Source organism: Corapipo altera, unplaced genomic scaffold (genome assembly GCF_003945725.1).
Source record: "Corapipo altera isolate COAL_440 unplaced genomic scaffold, ASM394572v1 1, whole genome shotgun sequence".
Classification (NCBI taxonomy): domain Eukaryota; kingdom Metazoa; phylum Chordata; class Aves; order Passeriformes; family Pipridae; genus Corapipo; species Corapipo altera.
This window is the reverse complement of record NW_020884873.1, coordinates 7,977,777-8,003,421: the sequence shown is the minus strand read 5'-3', so window position 1 is coordinate 8,003,421 and position 25,645 is coordinate 7,977,777. Positions and strand designations below refer to the sequence as shown.

General features: G+C 37.4%; 1 protein-coding gene across 3 annotated transcripts in view; it reads right to left on the bottom strand.

Moving 5' to 3' along the window:
• Nucleotides 1-25,645, bottom strand: part of FGD4 (FYVE, RhoGEF and PH domain containing 4) — a 65,069-nt gene that overhangs the window by 1,915 nt on the left and 37,509 nt on the right. For all 3 annotated transcript variants that reach the window (XM_027661697.1, XM_027661686.1, XM_027661706.1), the window contains exons 4-15: nt 22,535-23,021; nt 16,861-16,950; nt 14,660-14,805; nt 11,002-11,158; nt 9,743-9,881; nt 8,758-8,816; nt 8,004-8,150; nt 6,003-6,175; nt 3,969-3,999; nt 3,702-3,797; nt 3,167-3,292; nt 1,085-1,225 (exon numbers count right to left, since the gene is read on the bottom strand). In XM_027661697.1, the coding sequence (XP_027517498.1) occupies nt 1,085-1,225; nt 3,167-3,292; nt 3,702-3,797; nt 3,969-3,999; nt 6,003-6,175; nt 8,004-8,150; nt 8,758-8,816; nt 9,743-9,881; nt 11,002-11,158; nt 14,660-14,805; nt 16,861-16,950; nt 22,535-23,021 (1,792 nt within the window). The remainder of the gene's footprint in view (nt 1-1,084; nt 1,226-3,166; nt 3,293-3,701; nt 3,798-3,968; nt 4,000-6,002; nt 6,176-8,003; nt 8,151-8,757; nt 8,817-9,742; nt 9,882-11,001; nt 11,159-14,659; nt 14,806-16,860; nt 16,951-22,534; nt 23,022-25,645) is intronic.

The following is a 25,645-nucleotide window of genomic DNA, read 5'->3' as shown; positions in this document are numbered from 1 at the left end:
ACAATCAGAAAGAACACAGTGATTATGTGTTAAAATTTCCTTGCATTGACTTTTTTCCCCTTCCCAGCAGCAGTACTGTCTGAATGCTGCAACGTGGTACCAACCATTTTGTTGCCAAGAGATCCAGCTTGCAGACAAACATTTCTGAGATGCTCTATATCTCCTTCAACTACCTTAAAACAACCATCATGCCAAGAAACAGCAGTATCTCGACTCTAAGGGAAGCCAGTGGAGTTCTGCACTCCTTACTCTGTCTCACGGAAGGGAGTATAGTGAATCCATGTTGGCTTGACTACACTTAAGAACTGTATATGGAATTATAATCTGTATTTTAATTTTGCCTTCTTTTCTTATTGGCATTTAGCTCTAGGGTCAATTATTCTTTACTAATTCCCAAGATAAATATATGTCTTGACAAAGTTAGGATGCTCTTTCTCTAGTGTATGACAGGAATTTTAAAAGGGCCTATCAAGAGGCATTTAAGAAATGTGGAGGTTAATTACAATTCTAAAATGCCTTGTTCTCCCCCGATCATAAGAGAAACATGGTTCTTTATTGTCTGCTTGAGACCTTGAATTTTTAGATGTCAAAAGCTGAGAGCAGCTCGACAACTTAAAGGTACATTGTATATATTGATCAAAACTATCTTACTACTCAGACTCTGAAGAGCAAAATTCTCCCCCATTCTCCTCTTTTCCATCCCCAGTTCTTTCAGTCTGGGTATATGTTTTCAAGAATCACTGCAGTAGCTGTGGGGTTTGTTGCTGTGAAAGCTTAAACGCAGAAGAAGAAAACTGAAAATTTATAAGGAAAGGTAATGTCTTATCACAGGAGCTGATGTAACCAAAATAAGCAAACGACCTCTAGGGTCTGTAATTCCCCCTTAAAAAAAGTTGTAAGAAACAAAGCAGTATTGCAAAGGTGAATGCTGAAGGCCAAAATCTACTGGATAGGATGAGTTTGATCCGCATGATTTTTATTTCTCAAACAAAAAATAAGCCCTGCAAGAATGCTATCATTTTTCACCTTCTGATGAGCCAAAATCATAGCATTCATACATATACAGTATTTTTGAATGACATACCTCCAAGATGCCTTTCTTCTTCTTTTCTTCACTGTCTGTACAACCAATTATAACATGATAGCAGTCCTTACAGACTTTGTTCAATTTATTACCATCATATTCAAGATGTGCCTTGTAATCAGAACATTTCCAGCAAACCACCTTAGAAACAAAAAAGATAACATACATATAAAATTTAAGTATTTATGAAGCTTTATGAAAATATAATTTAACTAAAAATTAGTATTATTCTACTTTGTACATTTTTAATTATATTGAACAAGATAGATAATGCCTTTATAACATGACAAAAATAACTTAACTGAAAATAATGATTTTCCAAATTTTTGCCATTACTTCTTAACTAGAAGTGCTTTTTACTATTTACCTGGTACAAGTTTTGCACTTTGCATAAAATCACATTAGGCTTTCAATTACGTCTGTAGATTAAAATTGGATATAGAATCAGAATATAGCACAAGTCATGCTGCAGGAAGAAAATCCTACAGTTTCTTTAGATGCCAATGTGAAAAGGTAGATTTACTATATGGTCTTCTATCAGAAATGAGGTTCTGTGAATGAATGAAACCTACAACTGAGATGCCCTTTTAATGATTAAAAAAATATGATAAAATCAGAAATAATTTATACTTTTAGAATTGATAAGGCAATATCACACTGATTTTTCCCAATTTTTCTTTTCACTACAGATATAAAGGAAATGTGAGAGAGATTTGAGAGAAGTTCTTTCATGAGAAATACTTTTTCCACAGAATTCTTTTTTCAGGTGAAAGACGAAGCTCTGAATAAAAAATATGAGTGTGGTTATTTCAAGAAAGAAAGGTAGGCAAATGGACTTGAATCAGTCAGACACATGAAGAGAATTTTATTGTGGGCCAGGGCTTTGCAGTACTAATCTAGATCAGTACCTTCAGCTAGTGGCTCTAGAGAATACTAGTGAAGTATTCCCCATTAGTCACTGCTGGAAAGCCATTGCTGACCCACGAAAAAGTTTTAAAATTAAAGTGCAAGGAGATGTGATGGAGCAGCAATAGAGAGAAGTAGTTAAGAGTCTAAACAAAAGGGGAAATAAAAAGGAAGGGTGCAGTTTTAAGATTAATGGAGTTTTAAAACAGAATGACTGGGGGGAAAAAAAAAAACAGAATCAATAATTTGGAGCTTCTGTAAAAGTCTCAAGTGTCCTGCAAAGCATAAATGAATGCAGTAAGTCTTCATACCACATAAAAACATTAGAAAGAAATCACGCAAATATTAAACCTGGGCTTGTACCACCCTCTGGTGGAGAAAGGCATAGCTGCTGGATGCCAAGAGAAGGAAGTTTGTTTCCTCTTCTTTTGTTAACTTCTAAAAATTCTCAAGTCATACCACTATTTGGATATGTTACTGTAACATCCTACACGGAAAGCAGCAGCAATACTCTTTCCCCATCCTAACATTCTCGACTTCCCTGATGCACATGTTCACACAGTTACACAGTGAACCCAGGTGGGAACAGCTCCAAGTTAACCCAATGAATAACTGCAGGGTTTCATGGTCTCCTTGCTAAGAGGAGAGAGGATGTAGCAGAATGGAAAGAGGAGGCAGCCAGTGCTGCCAGAAATAATGCTGGATTATGCCAGCTTAATATGGTCTTGAAACTGTTCATATTAGTGGAAGCCACTCAAAATTAACAATACAGTATGTCCAGGGACTTGGGGTATTTTACACAAACATGCATCTTCCACCGCTCCAAATTACTTCCAAATTTACCATTCCAGCTAAAGTAGCCAGAGGGTCCTTTGTGCTAATGCAGAGCTGCTTCTTTCAGCTACAAGTGCAGCAACAAACTGCACAGCAATGGAACAGGCTGCCCAGAGAAGGTGTGGATGCCCCATCCCTGGAAGGTTGGATGAGGCTCTGAGCAACCTGGTCTAGTAGAAGGTGTCCCTGCCCATAGCAGGGAGGTTGGAACTAGATGATCTTTAAGGACCCTCCCAACCCAAGCTATTCTGTGATAACAAGGAGTCACGGGAAGTCAAGTAGATGCTTGGAGACATTCCCAAGCCTGCTGACGAGCTACAGGTACTAGGGCTTTGCACTCACATGTCCACATGCTCGGCAGTGGTGCCTTCTCCTTGTCAGGGCATTAAATGGCTCCTTGCACTTCATGCACATGGTCACTTCGTTGTCCCGTATCCACCTCGGCGCTCTCTTCCCAAGCTCGGCGTTCTGAAGCAGGGGCAGGAGGAGGATAATAGAATAAAAAAAAAAAAAAGCTAGTAAAAAGTTGCACAGTGCTTGAAATAGAGAAAATAATTATTCTCTTCCTCTGGAAAGGAAATGGCAAAACATAGCTCAAGATGCATTTTGAAATCTATAAAAGAAACAACAAAGGACCCAGTCAAAAATCACAAGGCATCATTGAAAGGGTGCTCTGTTATGAGTTTCAAGAGAGAAAGAGGCTTGTTTATAGGATTCAGCATTATGAAGAAAAACAATTACCAACAAGATGACTACTCTGTAATTACTCTGCTATAAGAACAATGAGCTTGAAAACAAAGTTTCTGCCAAACTTGTTCCACTTACTGAAGAACAAAATGGGTACTAAGAAGGTTACAAAGGAATAACAGCAACTTACAGAAACCTCGACAGGCATGTCTTCATATTCTTTAGCAATAGCGTTTCTGAAAGTTTCATTCCTCTGTTGAAAAACTTCAATAGTACTCTGAAGTGCCTAAGGAAACAGTGGAGAAATTCCTCAAACATGTTAAATTAAAAACAGACTCAGCATTCTGACCAGTTCTCGATCAGCAGAGGGAAGGTACAGACAGAAAATATGAATATTACTTTTTTGATTGCTTCAGTGAAAAAGTGATTAGAAAATAAAGAAGGTAGATGAATTTACCTTTATCCATTCTTCTTTATCTTGTTCAGAACTAAAAGAAATATTTTGACACATTAGTCCAAGACTGGTTCAGGAAACACTTCACTATCAATTACTTGCAAAAGCCAGCTAATTCTGAAGTAATTCTCAAGAATTTAAATTTAAACAATATTAATTTTTAACTGTCAAACTTTAAAAAAACAAACCAAACCAGAAGGCAAGACCATGACCTTAGGCTTCAAAAATTTGCAACCACTAAGAAGTGAATTCAAGTAATAAGTTAAATGTCAATGCATTTAAAAGTAGCAATAGTATTTTCATTGTTAGACTTTTTTTATGATTATTATTTTTTAAATCAGGATAGAGAGGAAAAGAGGACAATGCACAGCTTAGGTGTGTCTTTCTCCTCACATTTCATTACTTATAAGTTCACATACTAATACATGTTTCTCCCGTGTACCTCTTAAATCTCACTCCCTCCCCTAAGTGATTTCCTTAATGCTTTTTTGTTGTTGCTGTTCTCAACAGTGACAGGAATTGCATCCAATTAAACTAAAGGAAACACATGTTTTAATATTGTAAACCAAAGAGCAGAAATGTCCCTTTTATGCATCACAACAGATACAGATGACTTAACAGTAGTACAGATGAGATAAACAGACAAGTCAAAGATAAGAGAGGAAGCATATCCAACCCTAATCTTGTATGACAGCTTTGCCTTTAAATATATCAGCAGCACTTTGACACTCAAATCTTGGGAAAGGCATCTTATGTCACAAGTAATAATACTATTAGAAACTACTGGCTAGTGCTAGTAAGAAAAAGTTTATCTCCAAACTTTATGTTAGAAACATGAGAATTAACACTTCAGTGTATCTGGCTCTTCAAAAGTGGCCTCCTCCTTAGATACTGTTTGAAAAACAGTAATTTAAAATGTAATCCAATAGTAGTCTGAAAAGTAAATAGAAGGCTAGTAATAAAAAATACCCTGAGAGTAAACTAAACAAGCTCATGAATTAAGGACATTAAGATATAGCATACATACAATACTCATACATTAATAAAGATTATTCTAATATATATGAGTCAGACCTTGTTTGGTACTTATTCCTTCACAATTTTGTACAGAGTTAATGCCTTCCAATAATGATCATAAAGCAAAAGATTAAAATGTGGGCTTCTCACACCTAAAACAAACTAGTGCAATAAACTTTCAATTACTGGTAATAGAGGAAAGTTAACAAAATAAACTTCCTTCACTGTATAGTTTTTCTTCCGATTAAAACATGCTTTACAAACAGTGCAGCAAGATGCCATCTTTCACCACTGAAATGGGTATATGGCACAACAACTTGCAAAATACTTAGCAAGATATCATACAGCAATTTACAGTGGATGTGATTGATAGGCATAAACATGTCCCAGAAGTCTTATAGACCTTAGTGGAAAGTTTTTTTCCTGTCATTTTTCAAAGTTTCTATTTAATTTCAAATTCAGTGCTAGTGTAGGTAAATATCTACATTAACATGTATCTGTTATCTTCGCATATTCACTGCTGTAACTCTCATTAATTTTTAAAAGGGTTTTATTTCATAAAGGACAGTCACTTGTAAGCTCATTGGCTAGCAAGCCATGGTTTGTCCCCAAATCCATGGTGCCAACACAGAACTGTATCCACCATGGACATCTTCCTGCTTATTTAACCTTCACCTCTCTGCAACGAAATCCTGACTGCTAGGAATAGGATCTTGAAGCAGGTCCAAAAGGAGAGGTAGAGCACCCAACTTTATTTGAAGTGGGGCAGCCTAGACAGAAAAGATCTAGTCTAGGCAATGCAAAAAGTTAATGGGAAGGTAACTCAGCAAGAGCAGGATACAAGCATATCTTTGTCGATGCATCAGATCCTTGGACTGACAATTTATGATTTTTTGGCAGGCTATTTTCAAAACAGTGATATTTTAATGACATCTACTGCATCTTTCTCCAAATCTATTAGTCCACTCTTTTGTGTGTACATATTTAATCCTCAAAAAACTAGCTAAAACAACTGCTTACCTGGCCTGCAACTCCAGTGTTCGTTCCTTTCCAGACACTTGAAAAGTATGTGGATATTCTTCATTATGAGTTTCTATAATTTTCATACCATCTATGCCAACTCTGGTTCGAACTGAGAACTTTGATCCTACCAGGCTGAATTTGGGAACGCAGTAGAGTAACATATTGTTAAACTGGGGAAAAAAAAAAAACACACGGTTTTTCATTTAAAAAAACACAGATAAAGCCACAGTTTGGACACTGAGAGCTGGACAGTATTGCAAAGCTAGACTTGGTGGGTGAGGAAGCAGGCTCCTTCCTGATCAATCGATGCATTAGAGCTTTGGTCTTCTCATGTAAGACAACTGCTTTTTTCTTATTTGTTTAGAAGTAAGATTAAAGGACAGCTGCAGTGACTATAAGAATAATTGCTCTGTATATGCAGCAGTCTTCATAGCATTTATTATCAAACTATACTCAGACTAGATATTATATACCAATGTAAAGCTTTTCTAAACAAAAACCCCATTCTTATGCCCCAATGCTGCAAAACCTACTCTAAACTGCAGAATAAGAACTCTTTTCTTCAGTGTATACATTTATATTTATCCAGTTGGTTTTGTAGAAGTTGTAACTACTATTATTTGAGGACATTTTTTGTCTTTTATCCAAGACAGAAGAACATTTCTTAGAGGTTTTATTCCCTGAAAACCTCCATATCACGGGGGGAAAAAAAAAGTACATGAATAGGACAAAGATATATACCTTTATTAAAAACTAGAACTTTAAAATGTCTAAAGCCCCAGCCTGGAAGCACAGTTATTAAATCATATCTACAGTGTTTAATTTTCTCACATTTTTCCTCTCACATTTTTCTCAAAATTAATTATTAAGAAGAAAAACTCACTTCAGTTAAATCCTATGTCATAGAATTCCTGTCTAGCCTATTGCCTAGACTGTATCACAGACACAGCACATTTGAACTTGTCATCTCTCATATGAAGAGAACATTATTTTAATCAGCTGTCTAGCTCCATTTGAGGTCTTACTATTCAATGATTTCTCCTTTTGTTTGAAGCACAGTTAAGCAGGAGTTGTGCCTTGACGACTCATTACTAGGCTTTATTAAGCAGAAGACAGGCAATGCCAGAGGCCCGTAAGCAAAAATGCATCAGCAATTTTTAATGCATGGAAAGCAATTAACTACATCAAACCTTTTCCAAGGGAATTGTAAGGGAGCATGGCTGCAGCTTGTGAGTTCCAAGACAGGACACAGGCACCTGTCGAGAGGATGACCTGCCCATGCTAACAAGCTCCCAGAGGACCATGAGCATTACTGGAACCTCAACACACAATTCATCAGGACTAAAATCCTAAGCTTTTACACTTCAATTTAATGAGAAGGTCAAAGTTCTAATGCTCTAGGAGCCACATTTATAATCAACAGCCACTTAAATGTTTTTCTGGAGGGACTTGGGAGATACCAGGAGAACACCGTGGAGCTGCCAGGACAGCATGTGCCAAGAAGTCAGAAATAAATGAAGCCCACTGAGCATAAGCCTGTTCAGCATGGAGTCACCCTGAGATAACATTCTAAATCTGTCTATGAACTAGCAAATGAGAGCTCTGAAACTGCAGGGACTGCAGCGGGCACAGGAAAAGGAGTCTGGCAAGTGATTCATTTTACCCTCTGTGAACATTCATAGGCTGGATCCAGTGCAACACCAATCTCTCAGCACTGGAGCAAGGCAGGGTACCTCTGCAGCCAGAAGAGGTACCCAGAAGAGCTTGTGTGGTAGGTGGTCAGTGACAGTGACCACCATCAGCTGAGTCTGTCTCCCAGCTTGATGGGCACAGCCCAACAGTCACCCCACGACCCTGGGCACCACAGGCCACGTGCTCTGTAGAGCAGCACACCCACCCTAGACATCAACTAGAGAGGACTTCCCTTTCTCTTTAGTAGTTCTTTCAAGTCTAGAAAGGTATACAGCCACCCCTGCAAACACAGGCCACTGTACTTACTAGGAAAAGATACCGTTCTTGAGCAGACGTATTGCGAGCAGCGAGTTTAAGGATCTGGCCTTCTTTTATCAGTTCATTTGAAGGGTTCACAATGTCCTCCTCTTCTCCCAGCATCTCATATATCTCTAGCAACTTCTTTAGATTCTCCTATGTGGTGAAAATACAGTTATAAGACTTACTAATTGAAAGCACAGATCTTTAAGCATGTTTAAATTAAATGATGGGCGCTTGCACAAGTTTGGAGAACGTTACCTCTGAAAAACAAATATACCTGGCATGCATGGTCTGACTGATTAACCTAGTTGATAAAGTCAGACATACTTTTAGATGTTATATCCTTGGCAAGTTAAAAAATGCAGTTATACATACACTCTGCATTATTTCTTCCCAAAACTTCTCACATATTAATGAAGTACCTACTGTGCCCACCCAATAGGTCAGAGAAACAGTAGCTACTCTTCACAAACATTATCCTTGCACCGATAGAAACAGACAAAACAAGGTTAAGAGTTCAATGCAATATCAGTTATTTGAGCCAGGGGAGGAACTAAGTATCCCATTTTCCACTTGAGGGAATTAAGTGCAATGCCAGATTTTGCCTATCATTCCCAGGAGCTGTATAAATACATTACTTTGATCCAGGAAAACAATTTTTGCCATTTTAGAAAAGATTTGCAATTCACACCTCCTAGCTTCACCAAATACTCAAAATACAATATATTGAAAAGTGAACAGGAAAACAAGGATCATTTACCATCTTTCTAATTGCGCTATTCGAGTGACTTGCCGCAGTGGATATAATTTCCAGGGATTCTAGACAGAAGAAAAGGAAAGTATAACCAAAAAGCTGCATTTTTACATATTTATATACTACATGGGAAAAAAAAAAAAAAAGGAGTCATTCTACGAAAATGTTTGTCATTTTTATGTAAATTACATAAAGTACAATAAATTTCTTTAGTTTTCCATGAAAAGAAAACAAGGTAAAGTGGACAGCATAATAAAGTAAACTACCAAATAGATATTATAATCTGTAAAGACCAGAAGAGAAACTTTAGTGCTTCAGCACTTAGTCACATTTTTTGTGACAAGAACAGTCATGGTCTCTCCCTTCTTTTCTCAAAGCAGTTCAGAATGTCAAACTGTCTTTTTCATTGAAACAGCTCATTTTACAAGTGTTTACTGTAATGGTACTAACAATGAAATATAGCAAAACAATATCTGGCAAGTGATTTTGAACAACTCATGGAAATATCTTGAGCTGTTCTAGAAATTTAAAACTGGACTGTTCTTCTTCCCTGAAGAAGCTTAAAAATACAGTGAGGCTAACTTCACTTTTTTACAAATAACAGTTATACATTACAAATGTGCATAAAGCAGATCAAAATGCCAACAAAACAAAACAAAACAAACAAAAAAAACCAAACAAAAAAAAAGCCACCACAAGCCCTGATCATCTGCAAAGCAGACAAATCAAAACCTGTGTGTTATTCCAAAACTAAGGCAAAACTTCTGTGCTCCAGGAGAATACTAAAGGCCTTATGGTTTTTACAATTACTTCAGTTCAGACAGACTTTTTTCAAAGAATCCTATGAAGATTTTCAAAGAATCCCCTGAAGAAATTCTATTATTCTTTTCACAGTTACTTCTTCACTTTCCTGAAGGAAGACATCTTTAATTTACAGTATCCTCTTACTAATATCTTGTTACAGCTCTTTTAATGGCCTGAAGATATTTACTTTCAGCATCTTTCCAGTCTAGAGAATCCTGAGGCAATTTCCTTAGGTAGTCCTTTAGAAGCATCTCGTAGCGTGGAATGCGTTGTACTGGTTCTAGCATGTGATGTTGCAATGTCAAATTTCCACACACTTTTTCCTTCTAAAAAATTGTAAACATATTTCAATGTAGCAGGCAAAAAATGTTATTACGATATAGTAAAATAGAAGTTATGATTGATGAAACATAATGTATTTTGAAATATGCGTGACAGACCTACTGAAAGAAAATAGAACTACTTTATCAAACCAAATAATTAGAAAGTCTTTCCTAAAAATAAATTGCAAAACTTCTCTAAGTATCCAGCAGTAAGTATACAATCCATAAATAAAAGTCTTACTAAAAAAAAAATCTCCTAAACTCCAGTGTATTTTAAATGAGGTTTGTAATAACACAAACAAGAGAATTACTTCTGAATTAATAAGAAGAGTTCATGGCCAAATATTAGAAACAATCGCTTAAATGGGCTACAAAGTTATATTTTACCTGTCTGAGGAGGGAATGCTTTCTTTGAGTTTCATTTATAGTGCAAACTCCCTCAGCAGTGCTTTAAGATGTATATTCATTTCCATAATCTTAGATATAATTAGATTAGGGAAAAAAAGATCATATTAAAATACACATAGTTTTCTTCCCTGGCTTACAATCACAAGACCCCACAGAGCAGTAAAATTTAAGTAGGTATGCTTTATCCTATTTCTAACTGCTCAGTCTGCAGTAGAACACATACCTGCCAATTCACAGAGACACCCACAGGGAGCACTAGAGGGTATGAAACGAACCTCTGACAAGGTCGATGCATTGCTGGACTCTCAAGCTTTCTTAACCTTTTCTGGTTCAGCATTAGTGTGAGCCAACACAATATCATGGATTCAGAGCAAGGATCTACAGTTGCACTGATAGGTCACTTTATCCTGAAACATTATTTACTTTTGGTATCTACAACAAAATGCAGCATTTTTTAGTCTTCACACACTACAACCTTTATACTTTGCTCCTCTATTTTCCAGGAGAAAAGTCTGGATTTTTGTGGGTGGATTGTGCACACATGAAGGAAGAAGGAGAAGAAACAGAAGGCAGTGCGAAGTTGACAAAAACAACAACCCTTAATTCTAGGGGATTTGGTATTTAATTTTCCCTTTAATCCTTTTTACATCCACAAACCTATATATTTTTATAAATGCTTGTATCACTTGGAGATTTACATTATTCTTCCCATTACCTGAATGTCTTGAATAATGAATTTGAATTGAGGTGACCGTTCAGTCCACGTTTTCACCAATTCCATTGCATTATCAAAATTCTTCACATACTCTCCATACATCTTGAGGAAAGGAGCTAACTTTTGCAGAATATCTCCAATTCTAGGGGTGGTAGTCCTGCAAAGTAAGAGGGTGGAATCTCAGAGCAAACAGGAAAGAAAAAAAGTCACACGAGGTTATAAAAAGTTTCAAGCCTTTAATAGAGAATCCTTCTGTTTGGGATCACCTCACGTGGAGTTCCAAAGTAACCATTAAAACTGACCTGAATTAACATAGAAAGACTGTTTGTATCATCTTTGATGATGTATAAGCATTATAGGTCATGTAGAGCACTAAAGAAACAAAAGCTAGATATAATGAAAAACTTATGTTTATAAAACATAGCCTAATTTATTTTATTTGCCGTTTCTTAAAAGTACATTATCTTTTTTTGATTTTAAGCTCTAAAATATCTAGCCTGTGGTTTTGTTTGAGGACTAAATCCATGCTGTACAGCTTCCCTTCTGTGCCTTATATAAACATATATATTTACAATTTTAAAAAAGTATTATTTCTCTAAGATAACATATGAAGTAGAGAGAACCCCTTGGATTCCAGTCTTCTGTGAGAATTTTCCCACATTTTTCCCAATTCATGATGGCATCTGCAAATAAAACAGAATAGTAAAGCAACTGATGGAGAAGCTGAGAGAAGCTGCACTTTCAGTGCACACAAAGAATGTGGAGCAGCACACATGCATCTCCGAGGACTAAAATAGGAAGCACATTTCATGTCTCATTTTCAAGGACAGACTCAGAAACTCAGTATCTCTGGATTTCTGAACGTTGTTATTGTGGTCCAAAGTGAAACAATCTACATTATTTCTACAGTCTACTCCAACACACCACTTCTCCAAGAAAAAAAGTGTGCAGAAGAGAAAAGTTACTTGAATAGTGGATATTGCAGGACTGTCAAAAACTGGCCCAGCTCCAGCTGCCTCTGAGAGGGCAGAAAGTACCTATGCAACACCTGGCAGAGGTCTGTCCTTCTGCTGGGCCTGGCAATTAGGGGACAAGACAGGCTGGGAAGTTGGTCTCTGAAGTCACCAAGGCTCTCCACCCTCACTTAGCTTCACACATTTGTTCAACCACTCCACATGCAAGCACACAGATACACATTCAAAGGCAAGGTAGCAATTTAAAACAACCTTCCTTTGATATTCCTTTGATTCACTGAACCATTTCTCTGGGTTGTCCATTTATGGCAACGTAGCAACGTAACTTTTAACTGAAAATAAAATACAAATCATGCCAATTCCAACAGAACTGAAGGAAATGTGAATTTATTTCCAAAGGTCAAAAGAAAAAGAAAAACCACCAAAAAACACAGACCTTACTAATCAAGGTTTGTAGCATCTAATTTCAAACTGGCTGCAAGAAAACTAAGGAAAACTCTCTAAAATCACACCACAGCAAAGGTGCCTACAGAACAACTGCTTCATCTTCCAACACACAAATTAACAGACATCCAACAAAACTGCAAGTTGCAGTTTCAAAAGCAAAACAAATCATATGAGTAGGTGGTGTCTAATTGACACAGATTCCAAAACTTTGTGTTGAAAGAGTGAAATAATTTCTTCACCACCACCATTACCCCAAGAGGCTATTGTGCTGTGTCCTTATATTCTTCCCAAGTATCTGGTTTTGGTCATCCTTGGGTACAAAAGACACAAGGTATTTTATCCAGTTATTTTGTTTGATAGTCTAGTGAAAGGTACCTCTGCCCTCAGCAGTAGGGTTGGAAGTAGATGATGTTTAAGGTTGGTTCCAAACCAAACCATTCTATGATTCTATGATGTGGGATCACTGTTATGCTCTGTTATACTCTTTTCATGGATAATATATTGCTGTTTCCAGTGTTTTCAAGGCATATGTTGTAAAAGAGATTCAGCTCCAGCTGTTGCTCAACTAGTTCAAAATGCAACTACCAGAGAATTCCATTTTTACCCGATAAGCTTAGATTCACACTGCCTTTTCTTCCAAGGAAGAATCTGCTTCTGATCTGCTTTCCCAGTTGCAAACCTACATATTTTTACTGTAAGTTTTCAAAACAAACCACAACTCAAGGGAAGTGTCAGAAATTTTTATCCAGTTATTTTTGTCGGAAGCTAAAGAATAATAGAAGCGCATAAACCTACCCATAGAACTTACTTAATTTTCTCTGTCTAACGAGAGGAACTGCCAAGAAAAGACTCTGTATTTGGCAGAAGCTTTTGTGCCAGACAATTTCAGACCGGTGATGGGGAGAGAAAGTTATCCCAGATTTTTCTTTCAGCAATGATCAGAAAGAGTTCTCTTCAACTGCACCCTTTTTTCTAATGCCTCCCAAAAGCATGTTTCAAGGACATTTAAACAGGCATCTCAGGTACAGCACAGAGGTTGTTTTCAAGCAATGTGGAAAAGATAATATCCTTGTGATGAGATTTATTAGCTTTGCACCAATAGTCAAAGCTTATCTGCAAAAGCATTTTTCACCCTTTGAAGTGATATGATTATACACATAATATTAGTGACCAATGTCGCATTTTGCAAATATGTAAAGTAGTGTAACCCATCTTCTGTGCTCCATAAAGTGTCTACAGCAGAATTTGAAGACTGCATCATGAAATTAATTTTAAATATATACAGCACTGGCATAATGTAGTGTAAGCTGTTTTTCAAACAACTAAACTCCAGTGCTCATGAACATGCACTCTGTTAAAATCCAGGCATTTGTATTTCCTATCAGATTTTTTCAATTGATTAAAAGTAAAGGTTTGGCTTACCTCACATAGTCAATCTGCAACATAAGCTGTAAGCTTTCCTATATTTCACAATGACTGTATTTTAGTTACTTTCTTGCATTATAGACTATACAGAGCTACCATGTGTTTGTGCATGGTAACTATTCTATTTTAAAGAATCAACATTTTAAAGGAGGATCATCTTAGAGAGTCAGAACGCATACAGTTGCTGTCTAAAGCACCACTGTATGGTCTGAGATTTTCATATATGTGACAAAAACATTTTTAGTGTGAGTTTTTTGACAATAAAGAAGTTATATGAAAGTGTAACTAGAAATTATATATGGACAAACACTTGAATCCCTCATAATAAATTCTAAGTAAGATGGAAAAGGAGCCAAAGAGCTGCTAAGGCAAAACAACTGGATGAAACAATATTTGTAATTTCTTTTTAAATGTATCCCATCTTATCACAGAAAGCAGTAATGACAAAGGTTACTGTGCTTCAATGTTAGCAAAAACCACATGTGTTATTTATCTCAACTTTGTATTCTGTACAATGAATTCACCAGGTAGCAAACAATTTTAGTCTGAACCCCTAATTTAGCAAGGCATTTGATCATGAGTAATCTCACTGGCTTCAGTGAGATACATGTCCTTTATTTTGAGCAAATGATTCAAGTCCTCTGCTGAGTCAGATCCTGATGAAGAGTGGAAGAGCAGCTGTTCTCCTACCCACAGCACTTCCTGGGCCTGGAGCACTTAATTATGAAGGTACCTTCCCTACCTCAACCCTGCAATAGAGTTTCTACAGACACGGTTTTAGTTGCATATTTAACCAGTGAATTGCCTCTTACCATTCTTGCATTCTTTTTTCAAGTTCTGGAAGTAAGAATTTACTGTGGAAGGCATTTATTGATGAAATATTAGAAAATATTTTATTAATCACTTCAGGTGGAAACGAACCTCTGTTAGCTTCCTCAAGGAGTCTGGAATAGAATACCTGCAAAACAGAAAAAGAACCTATTATATTTAATCAATGGAAGACCACCTATCCACCCCTCCTGCTACAACTGAGGCAACATTAATATTTCAGTAATAGACAGGTAATGATGAACTCATTTATAGTCTTTCCTTCACCAGAAGGGAAAAGCTTCTCCTCCCCTTACACACCACTTTCTTTCTCCTAAGCCAGGAGAGCACTGCAGGCAGAGCAGACATAAGGGAAGCCAAACTGAAGTAGTACCATTTTGGATCAACTCCAGACATCCTGTCTGTTTTAACAGCTAGATCATCTCAGCTTTCCCAGTCTTCCAGTCAGATTTTCCACTCTTCCTTTCTTTTCAATCAGCATGCTGTCTGATCATGATGTTTGATCACTGTTGTTGTATGCTCTATCCCCTTATCCTTTTGAAATCAAAGTAGCTGGCTGACTATGAGTGGTACCCTCATACTATTTAGAGTATTATATTAGAAGGAGCCCAGTTCTATATAGTCTGCTATGTTTCTTTAAGAAAACCCATATATTCTTTCCCCATCAGTGAGCTCTGCCTGACTAGACAAAGCTACAAAATGGCTAGAGACTTGTACATCTGTTAATATACACATCAAAAAAAAATAGTTATGGGGAGTTTAATGTCCCTCTATCTCCTCCTCCCATGCTTGAACAGACTGCATCTCCCTAGAAAGGGCTTCAGAAGTTTGGGTAAGGACTTGCAAAAGACTCTGAAGACAGGAATTTTGATCACACAAACTGAGACAGCAGAAGTGTCTTAAAAGGAAAAAGCCATGTACTTCCACACATACTTTAAAATATTCTCAATTTGCTGCATCTCTGAGAGGACAGGTAGTTAAATTTTGACAAGCTACTTTGAAGACCATAAAGATTACACAACTTTCTAACCAAGTTTAGAAATTTAACAGTCCCTTCCCAGTCTTCTGCTTTCCTCTCATTAGCAACAGTTGAGCAGCTGTGTTTGAAACTCATTTTTCAGAACTCCATCCAGTTAATATTTGGAAAGCAGGCATAGGAGTAATGCACTTATGAAAGCATCAAGGGAAATAACTGTACATTACCCATCAGAAAAATCTGTGAACAAAGTAAACACTATTCTGTTTTATTTTTAGACTTCTCTAAATCAAAGATATTTTTTTTTTCTGCAATACTTTGGCTTTTAAAAGTCACCATATATCCATCACAATGTGGATCTGCTATGTAAATCCACTTTCATGGGGACAATTACTTAGATCCCTAAGCAGCCTGAACAATTATTGTACAAGTTGAGGCTTTTTGCTTTTCATCGACTGCTTGTACAAGGCTTATGCACTGGACTTGAAAAATTTAAGCAGTGGTTTCTATGAAAAATATCATGGAGTAAGACAGTGCAAAGCTAGAGGTATCCAGGTAAAATGCATATGTGTTTTGTTTACGCGAGCAAGTAAACAAGACTTAGAAAGAAAAATACTCAAGAACTACAGACTTTAGCATTTAAGAAAGATCAGTTAGACTCTACAAAGCATAAGAGTCCAACCCTTTCCTTGCAGGGGGAGGAATTTCTGTTCATTCAGTATGACTTACTCAAAACATATAGTAGAAAAAGAGAGCAAGTACCATTTGGAATGATTAACTTACGTTCTTTAGCACTAAAGAAAAATTCTGATAGGGTGGTTCAAATTAGAAGGATTTAGTAATTTTCCAGTGAGTGGGTGATTTCAGCATTATAAAATTATACTCCTCCAAATCATAATAAACCAAGACATGGTTATCCATCCTCTTTTTGGAAGGGCTATCAGCATGTAATACTATTGCTTACAGTGACATCTACACACAGAGAACATTTTGCATTAATATCCAGAAAATTTTAATACTTTTTAAAAATGTAGTGTTCTTAAAATAGAAGCACAGGCAAAGTCACATGGCAAGAGCAAATAACTGACTGGAAAATCAGCAAAATGTGAAAAACATACCACATCTTACGTAATTTATATCCACAGTTATGTATAGGCATTTGAGTGAATTCAAGGCAACACAATAAAAGCAAATTCAAGAAAAATGTACCCCATCTAGGAGGTCAAGTCGGCTAACGTAGGCTTTTTCTGTTTGCAGAAGTTCACTGGCAATTTTGTGGCGTTTCTGTTCATCTGTCTCCTGCAAGAAAATAAGAGCAGCTCTTAGGGACTTAAGGAAAACATAATTTAGTACTAAAAGAAAATTGAAAAGACTTATGATTACCTCACGGTTCAAAAAGCAACTGAAATACAAGTTTCACATTTAGTTTTGAAGAGGACACCAATTTTGAAAAACACAAACTTTCCAGCAGTTTAGTCAACCAATACAAACGTAAGAGAATGACAAAAATCATGGAGCAAAATTCAAAGCCTAAAAGATTTAGTATTTCCCAGTTTGTATAGGGATCTTTGCCAAAGCACCAACTCCCTACTTAACAGATCAGCTCATATCCTGGTAATCGAGTACCACTGACCTTTCAGAGCTGGAAGAACTGATTTGCAGAGTGAGAGGGAACAGATGGGAGTACTCAGTGTTCGCCCCCACCTCCATTTCAAAAGTTGTTTGAACTGTATGTTCTTTGCAGAGAATTATTGAAAAATACCATACAGAATGTTTTATGTTCATCAATACACTCATTGCTGAATAAGTGTTGACTGTAATTAGAGGGCTCCTTCATTAAGTCTTTACAGAAGCCATTTTAGCATCTTAAGGGAAGTCTTCATTTTAAAGCCTTTTATTCTATGATTCTATGGTTTTACAAAATATATTTCTGATTCTTTTGCTGAACAGAAACTTAAAACATTCATTCAAATTTCGATATTAAACTAAATATGTTAGAATGTATAATTATAAGTTGCTAGGCAAAATTACTTCAAAACAAACAGTGAAAGCACAGGCTTCTACAATATTAAAGCATTAGGGAAATGCCTCAAGCCTGCAAGTGTCAGATTCAACAAAATGACACTTCCACTACAATATTCTTTCTCCAGATCTCGTGCTAGTCTGTTCACATTTAATGATGCCCAAGTTTTTCCTAAGTAAATGGCAGACTTATCAAAGTGCTTTTGGGAAAGTGGTGATTTCTAGGCAAACCATAGAAAGTCTTCATAAGAAAATTAAAGAGGAGAGCTTGAAAGAGTGATTTCTGATTTCAAACTGCACACTGCTTTCCACAAGAGTGTGATAAACATTTGCAAGTACATTGATAAAGACAGTTTGTGGAATACTGAATAATAAGGTACAATCTTACATTTCAGGGACTCCAGTGGCTATTTTCCTCTTTTCAGTATTCTATAAATATTCCAAATTTCAACACAGTTCAGTTCTAATCTGTAGTGTTAATGGTCATGCTGCTGCATGGCAAACCTCCTTCCTAAATACAGGCTTTTGATAGTGACTTCAAAGCTGTTCATTAAATCTGTTTAAATCAGCATAGCAACCACAGTAACCTACAGAACAGCATTTTAAGTGCTGTCAAGAGACGTTGCAGGGAGCTGGAGGATTAGCTATTACAGCTGCAGCTTGCTGTTTAGTGCAGCCCTTTACTAAGGATTTCACATGCAGACTTGAGGCACAAAACCACGGAGGCTACTGGTTCCTCAGCAATTTAATTTCCTTTTTCTCACCCTAGAACCCCACTGTCTCCCTAAGCACTGCTACAGAACCAATCCAGAGTTTTCAGAAGAACTTGAGCTAACTAAAAGAGGGAAAATCATGCATAACAGACACAAAAATACCACATAAAATGAGCTGACCCCAGCTTTCCAATCCTCTCAGTATCAACCTTACACGTCTTTCTAACTCTTGAATCTCAGCCTCCTTTCTACAATTGCACTACCTGGTATAGGGATCTTCTGTGCGGAGAAAACTGCACGCCATGGATGAGTTATCTTTTAATCACAGTGGCATGTTCTTATTCCAGAACAAAAACACCCACCTACAGGGTTAGATCAGTGCAAAAATACCACAAAACCGTACTACTTTTCTTTTAAGAAGTTCTCAGGGTGGGGGGTGGGAAGGCAACTTCTCAATTATTTCAGGGAAGATTTCAAACTTTTGTGACAATCTGTAACACATGGCAACTCCACATATAAAACCAAGCAGAAATGGTTAGTGTGCTGTACAGAGGTACATGATTTCAACTGCTGATATGAGAAGCATAAAATAGCAACAGGTGCATGAGGAGGAACTGCAAACTTGCACCTCTATACAGACGCTTACAGTAAATATTTCAGCTGGGTCTAGTTAGATATTCTTTAGTGCAAAGCTGCACATCAGAATCACTACATTACTGTGGATGCTTCAGAAATTAAATCAAGTAATTTTTAACTCTGAAATAAAGAAGAGGTATGAAAAGTGCTGCTGAAAGTATGAACTTTTTGTTCTCATTTCCTAATATTGTTTTTCAATTGTCCTGAACTTGAAAAAAAATGTTGCTGATTTAAAGCAGCTTTTATGTAAGCCTAAATTCCAATACAGCCATAACTTAACATCCAAACCAAAGAGGAGCCATCTTCTGTCAAGAAAACTATACCTGCCAGCATGACAGTGATGCTGTATATGATTCACTCTTATTCAGGCACAGACCTTGCCCCAAGGGCTTTGATGGACTATATTAAGCAACACAGACAGGGTGAGAGATGTAAAGTATGAACAAATATAATTTAATTTACATTGTGCTTGTTTCTTGCTTGCTTCTCGCATAGCAACCAACAATGCAGTAAAGATCCTGATATCCCCAAAGAAGCATCTATTCACAAGATGATTTATGCATTTATATTGGGCATTGGAGCTAAGGAGCTTTGTCCAAATCACTGTTGCTAAAGACCAAAAAAATTGTAGAATCAAGAAGTTGGTAGAACCTCTCAGGTGTTTCAACAGTAAAACATTTCTTGGCAGAAAGTTAACTTTGCAAGAAAAATTTCACCCTATTTAAATCAAAACTTTGCCTTGCATTTAGAAATACAGGATCTCCACCAGGTTTTGCATCCGAAACATCAGAGCCCCCAGCACTGTCATTAAAAGAAGACATCATATGAGGACTTTGTTAAGGATGCACAGTGGATTCTTTTCCATCTGTGGCATGCAGGCAGTCTATATGCCTATTTCCTACCAGTCTCACAAGAAACACTGAAACATTTGTCCTCTTGTCTTCACTTAGCACTGGCAGCAGATTTCCCACATGTTGTTATTCAAGGAAGTTAATTGACTGGAATGTTCTTGTACTATTCAGCCTCTGCAGTTTAGACAAATCAAAGTTTATGACAGGAGGTGTTTCTGCTGCAAGGCAGGAAACTTTTCACTTTTAATTGTCTTTCTGCTTGTTATACTTCTGTTTCATTACTTTCAAGCTAATTCAGCAAATAAGAGAAATAAAGCATATTCTACTCTGGTCTTTTGGGGAAGACATTTCAGATCACTGTCAACTTTACTAAGTCTTGCTCAACTTTTCTAAAGATCTGTCTTCAGTCAGATCTACAGTGATAAGAGGGAGAAAAACAATTGTAAGAACAACACTATTTCAAAATAAGTCTTCTTTTCCAAGTCCAAAAAGTAATCTCTGCTCTGGTTTTGCACCATTTCCCGATTTGATTCACCCCTTCTAGCAGTGGACTTCAGATCACTTCTGCTGTACACATACATATTTACAAAGAGAGAGCACCACTCTCTTGTCTTCCCTGAATTAAGAAATATGGCATTCAAGAGACAAGATACTTTGCATCAGTACCAAAATACATATATCAGATGCATAATTTAAAGTTTGACTATGACTCACGTGCATCTGCTCCTTTTGCTTTTACTCAATTGGACCTACACTTTCTTAATTAAAAAAGGCAGAAGACTGCTGTTAGCCTGTGCAGTGCAACTTCAACTGGACTGCATCCCAGTTTTAATATTCTATAATGACTAAGTGGGCTCTTAGCAAAATCACAGGTTGTCTAATGCTCTTACTTCTTACCAATGCCTGTTTGGATGCAGAAATAGCTTAAAGCTCCACCAGAAGTCTGTTGCTCATCACCCTTTCCCTAGTCCAGACAGCATGGCAGCAGCTACTTAGACCACCACGGGGCTGATTTCCATCTATAGGCTGCATTAATCCAAACTAAATCAGTGTTTGATTCTGGAGAGGGTGGCCCTTAGATCATTCTGTGGCAGACAGGCTTCTTAACCTCACTAGACTAAAGGGGATGTCCTTGTTGCAGAAGTAAGCTGGCATTTCAGGAAGTGCTGTTGTGGCCCTGCTCAATTATATAGATTCAGTTCTACACCAACGCAGACTCAAAAGTCATCCTGCATGGGTTTGGCTTGTTCTGGTTTTTTATCCTTCAAGCACCAGTGAACAATACATCTAGTAGCAGTCACATTACACCTCACAAGTTGACTTTGTCAATATAAGACAGATCACGTGTTGGTTCCAGCAGCTCAAAGACAGATTTTAATGAGATTTCTGCCATTAGCATTTGCCCACTTCCTTCCTTAACTTTACAACAGAACTGCTTCTCATTTCAGCTTTTTCCTGAAAATGCTGCCAGCACCTCACCGCATGACTTGGATTCAAGCTTAACAGTGTTGCCCACTGAGAATTCAGCACTCCATGGGCACAGAGAGGGGAAACAGGCACTACTGAACAGGAGACAGAAACATAATAAGAGGTGTGGCAGGCTAAAGGTGCCTTGGACCGTGACCAGGCTTATGCTTAGATGGGAATCATAGCATTCATTCATTACAGGAAAAAACCAACCTCTAAAACAAACAAGAAAACCCACACAACCCAGCACCTTCTTGTCATTGCCAAGGATATTTCATCCTAAAATGCATGAGAATTCGAGACCCACCTTTCCCACTCGCAGAATTTGCCTTCAAGCATGTATGTATGTGACCCTTAGCTAACCAAACTCAAGGGCTTGGAGAGGTCTGTAGTTAACTGATGCAGGTGTACTCCTGACAGCAGTGAGGAGCTTTATCAGCACTCAGCTGTTTGGCTCTGTGATGAAGAGGAAGACCAGGAGGGTCTGCCAAGCTCCCCCTCCCATGAGTCACACAGGGCACAGCTGGACCAGAGCTGTTAATCACATTCACTGCTTCAGTACAAGAAGGAAAACTGCATAAGCAAACTTTTATAAGTGGAAATATGCACAGTTTTTCAGCAATTAATTTCCCAAGACAGGTTTTCTTCCACCCACTTACTGCTCTAAAGTATTTAAAACCTTCCTTACAAGGAAGTTCAAATTCATCAGATATAAGTTCTCCTTGCTATATATTTAGTATACTCTGAACATTGCATCTAGCTGATAGCTAGCAGACTGCCACTGCCTTTCAAGCTTTGATTTGTCAACTACATCCAAATCATGGATTCACACAACAGTCCTGCCTGAAGCTCTGTCATTGCAGTTTACTACATATGAAATTTTATTTTATATACACCGCTAACATGTGTCCCTCATAGTCTGGCACAGCTGAAGCATAGGGTCAAACATGTCCACATATTTCAGTTTCACTTGTTTTTTAAACTTTAGATAGCTAACAGGGAAAGAGCAAAGGAGGGCAGGAGGTGGGAAGAGGCCAGCAAAACTTTTTTTCCCATCTTTTTTTTCAGAGGAAAAATAAGCAAAAGAGTTTCAACTGTCTGACCTGCTCTTGAAAGCCTGGTTTTGTAAATAAAAACCAAGAGAAAATACACAAAGTAATGATATATTAGGAATGAAACAATTTCTCTTTTTACCTTTGTTTCTACAGGTTGATCTTGTTTACCGATTTCCTCAGTTGGTTCTTCCTTCACATTAGTATTAATTTCTGGAGTTTCATTTTCAGATGGGAGCAGTGTATCACTACTTGGAGTTCTGTAGCAGCTGTTAAGCATCTGTTCTTCACAGGTAGTCACACTTTGCAATGACTCCCTGCAAGTACTTTCTCCTTCCCCATTTATCAAGCTGCTGTCAATGACATCATCTGGAACTGGAGTGGACACAGCAGAGCCACGATCTGATAATCTCCTGTCCTCATCCTCCGGCTGGTCTTGTGCTACTACTCCGTTGGCTGTGTGTAGCTGTGCAACCTGAGTTTTGTCAGTATTATTGTTTCCCTGTTTTTGTAGTGAGTGCTGGGAGGGGAGTTTGGGCTGAGGTGATGGTGTTGACCCATATCTTCCTTGAGATTTAGTAAGGTGGAGAACAGAGGAATCTTTCTTCAAATCACTAGGATTCAACGAGCTGAAAACACCGAACAAAAAAAAGCTTCGATGAGAGAAGAGTTAAACGTGGACTTATAAAACATCCTGGTATGGTAAGTAGGAGAGTTGCACCATATAACCAATTCCTCCCAAACCTTTTTTTTTTTCCTGTGTTAATATTAGGAAGTTCAGGCCACTGAGACCTGGAATGCACTGAACAACACACAAACATGCATCTCTTACTAGAAACCCAGAGTGCCATTCATACCCATCCATTGCATCCTCATGTGTCTTGAATCTCATTTGTAGGGGAGATTTAGATTGGAAATTAGGAGAAATTTCTCCATTGAAAATGTTGTCAGGCATTGGAACAGGCTGCCCAGGGAAGACTTTGAGTCACCATCCCTGGAGGTATTTAAAAAACATGTAAATGTGGCACTCAAGGATGTGGTTTAGTGGTGGGCTTGGCAGTGCTGGGTTAACAGTTGGATTCTATGATCTTTTGCAACCTGATTCTATTATTAGCTCCACGTAACAGACAAGGTAATCAAGAAACCGATGGATGAAGCAACTGGTCCAAAGTGTTCCAGAAATTACTGGTGGAAATGGAGCAAGACCCGTGGTGTCCCAAGTCCCAGTCCACTGCTTAAAGTAACAAATAGCCTATTCCCTAATTGCTCTTTAATTATAAAAAATGAATTAAATGTGTCCAAGAACATTTAAGCATCCCTTTCCTTAGTTCAGCAGATTACAGGAGGAGCTTTAAATTTTTATTCCATTTCTTCCTCTGCTTCCTTATTTAGCAGTGTCCTTCCATCATGCTGCATCTTTTCCTAAAGTCTTTTTCCTCCATACTTTATCTCTGCTTTAAACACATTATCCTTTGTTCATACCTTTCACTCTCCCTTTGACTTTTAGGCCAATATAAATGATACTCTGCTCTGTAAAAGCATTTGGATTCATTATAATTCAGGGAAAAAAAGTCATTGGAACCTGAAGTACATTTAACAAGCCACATTCAACTTGCTATAAAGTATCATAACTGTCCTCTAACACATTGTTCCTAGTATGGATCTCCATCTTCTGGAGAGATGATAACTGCTTACAAACTGTATGTTTACTCCTTATTTTTAGCACAGTTTACACAAATATTGCAAACACATTCTGCATTTTGACATACAGAGCTCACAAAATAACTTACATTAGCTTTACCTTTTTCCATCATATAACAAAAAAATTAAATCAGTTTTTCTTTAGTTGTGTAAAGATTATGCTTTTTTTAATCCAATAAGCTTAATTGCAGGACAAAATTAATTCACATTTTTCCATTGTCTTCACAGAGCAAAAAGGTTTAATTAGCTTTCTGCCATGCCTACATGTTTGTGGTCTGTACAGACTAATGAAAATAAGTTATCATAACTGACAATCACAGTTTGTAGTTCATGAATATGCTACCTAGCCATTTCAAGACCACTAATTAAAACTGAAGTTCCAACTTCACAGAAGATACATTTTGTGAGTTGAGCTCATTCGAAAAACAGGGATTGCCTCCACTGTCAAAGCAGGATATTCCAGAACTCAGCATTCTAATTATGGAAGTTTCTCATAAGCAGAGATCATATTCTTGAGGAGAATTTAGTCATTAGACAGATATTACTGGGTGTGCCTAATGAACGATGTTGCCCAAAAGCAACTCAACTTCCCATAGTTCTCAAAATGTCCCTACTTTTAAAGGTCTATGGACAAGAAAGTTTTCCTTGCTTTCTTTATAGTTTCCTTTTATTGCATAATATTGAAAAAGTTGCTTTACAATACAGCAGGCATGTCTAGCAGGAAGGAATGTAGGGCTCAGTGGTGTAGGACACAATGTACCTGAGGAGTTTCCTTTCAGAAAGGATAAAATTGTTTTTCTAAGAATACTGCACTATTTAAAAAACTTAGGAGGAAGACTAGGAAACAAAGTGGTAACAGGACTGGAGACTTGTGCTGTAAGAATTCACAGGACTTCCAGTGCTATAGTAGTCTCTTTTTCCAATCTCTAAGCTCCTACCATGATCAAGTGCAATTAAGTCTTTGCCTAATGACAGAAGTTTCTTGCAGATGAAGCTCTGAAATGATTTCTATTCCAATGGACAAAGATACTTTTACAATGCTCAGCTGCTTCCATATAAAGGATTAAATTTCACCCATCTTGAGTGGAAATTCTTTCAGTGGAAGTCTTAATAGTCTGGCTCCTCAGAAGCTTATGTTCTATCATACATCATGCATTCATTCTCACAGGGGGCATTCCTTCAGAACACCAGTATCCCAAGGAAAAATGAGAAAACCACATCCAAAACTTGCAGTACTCAACTGGTACTGGACTGCTCCTTGAGCTGTTCCTCTGTCATGGGCTTTCTGGAAAGTCACTCTCTTTATACAGAGCAGATTCCTTTCAAACCTTCTGTTTTGGAGCTTATAATACATCTTACTAAAGATGCATCATGTACATCTAATTAAAGACACACAAGTAACACTATTTTGTGAAAGCATTATTCACTGTGGTTTATGTTTCCCACAGTTCCAAATGTTTTCTGTAAAATGCAGTATCAAAACTCCAGAACACTGAGCTATTCCAAAATCACCAAGTACTACAAAGGAAACCATTCAGAGAATGTATGTCAT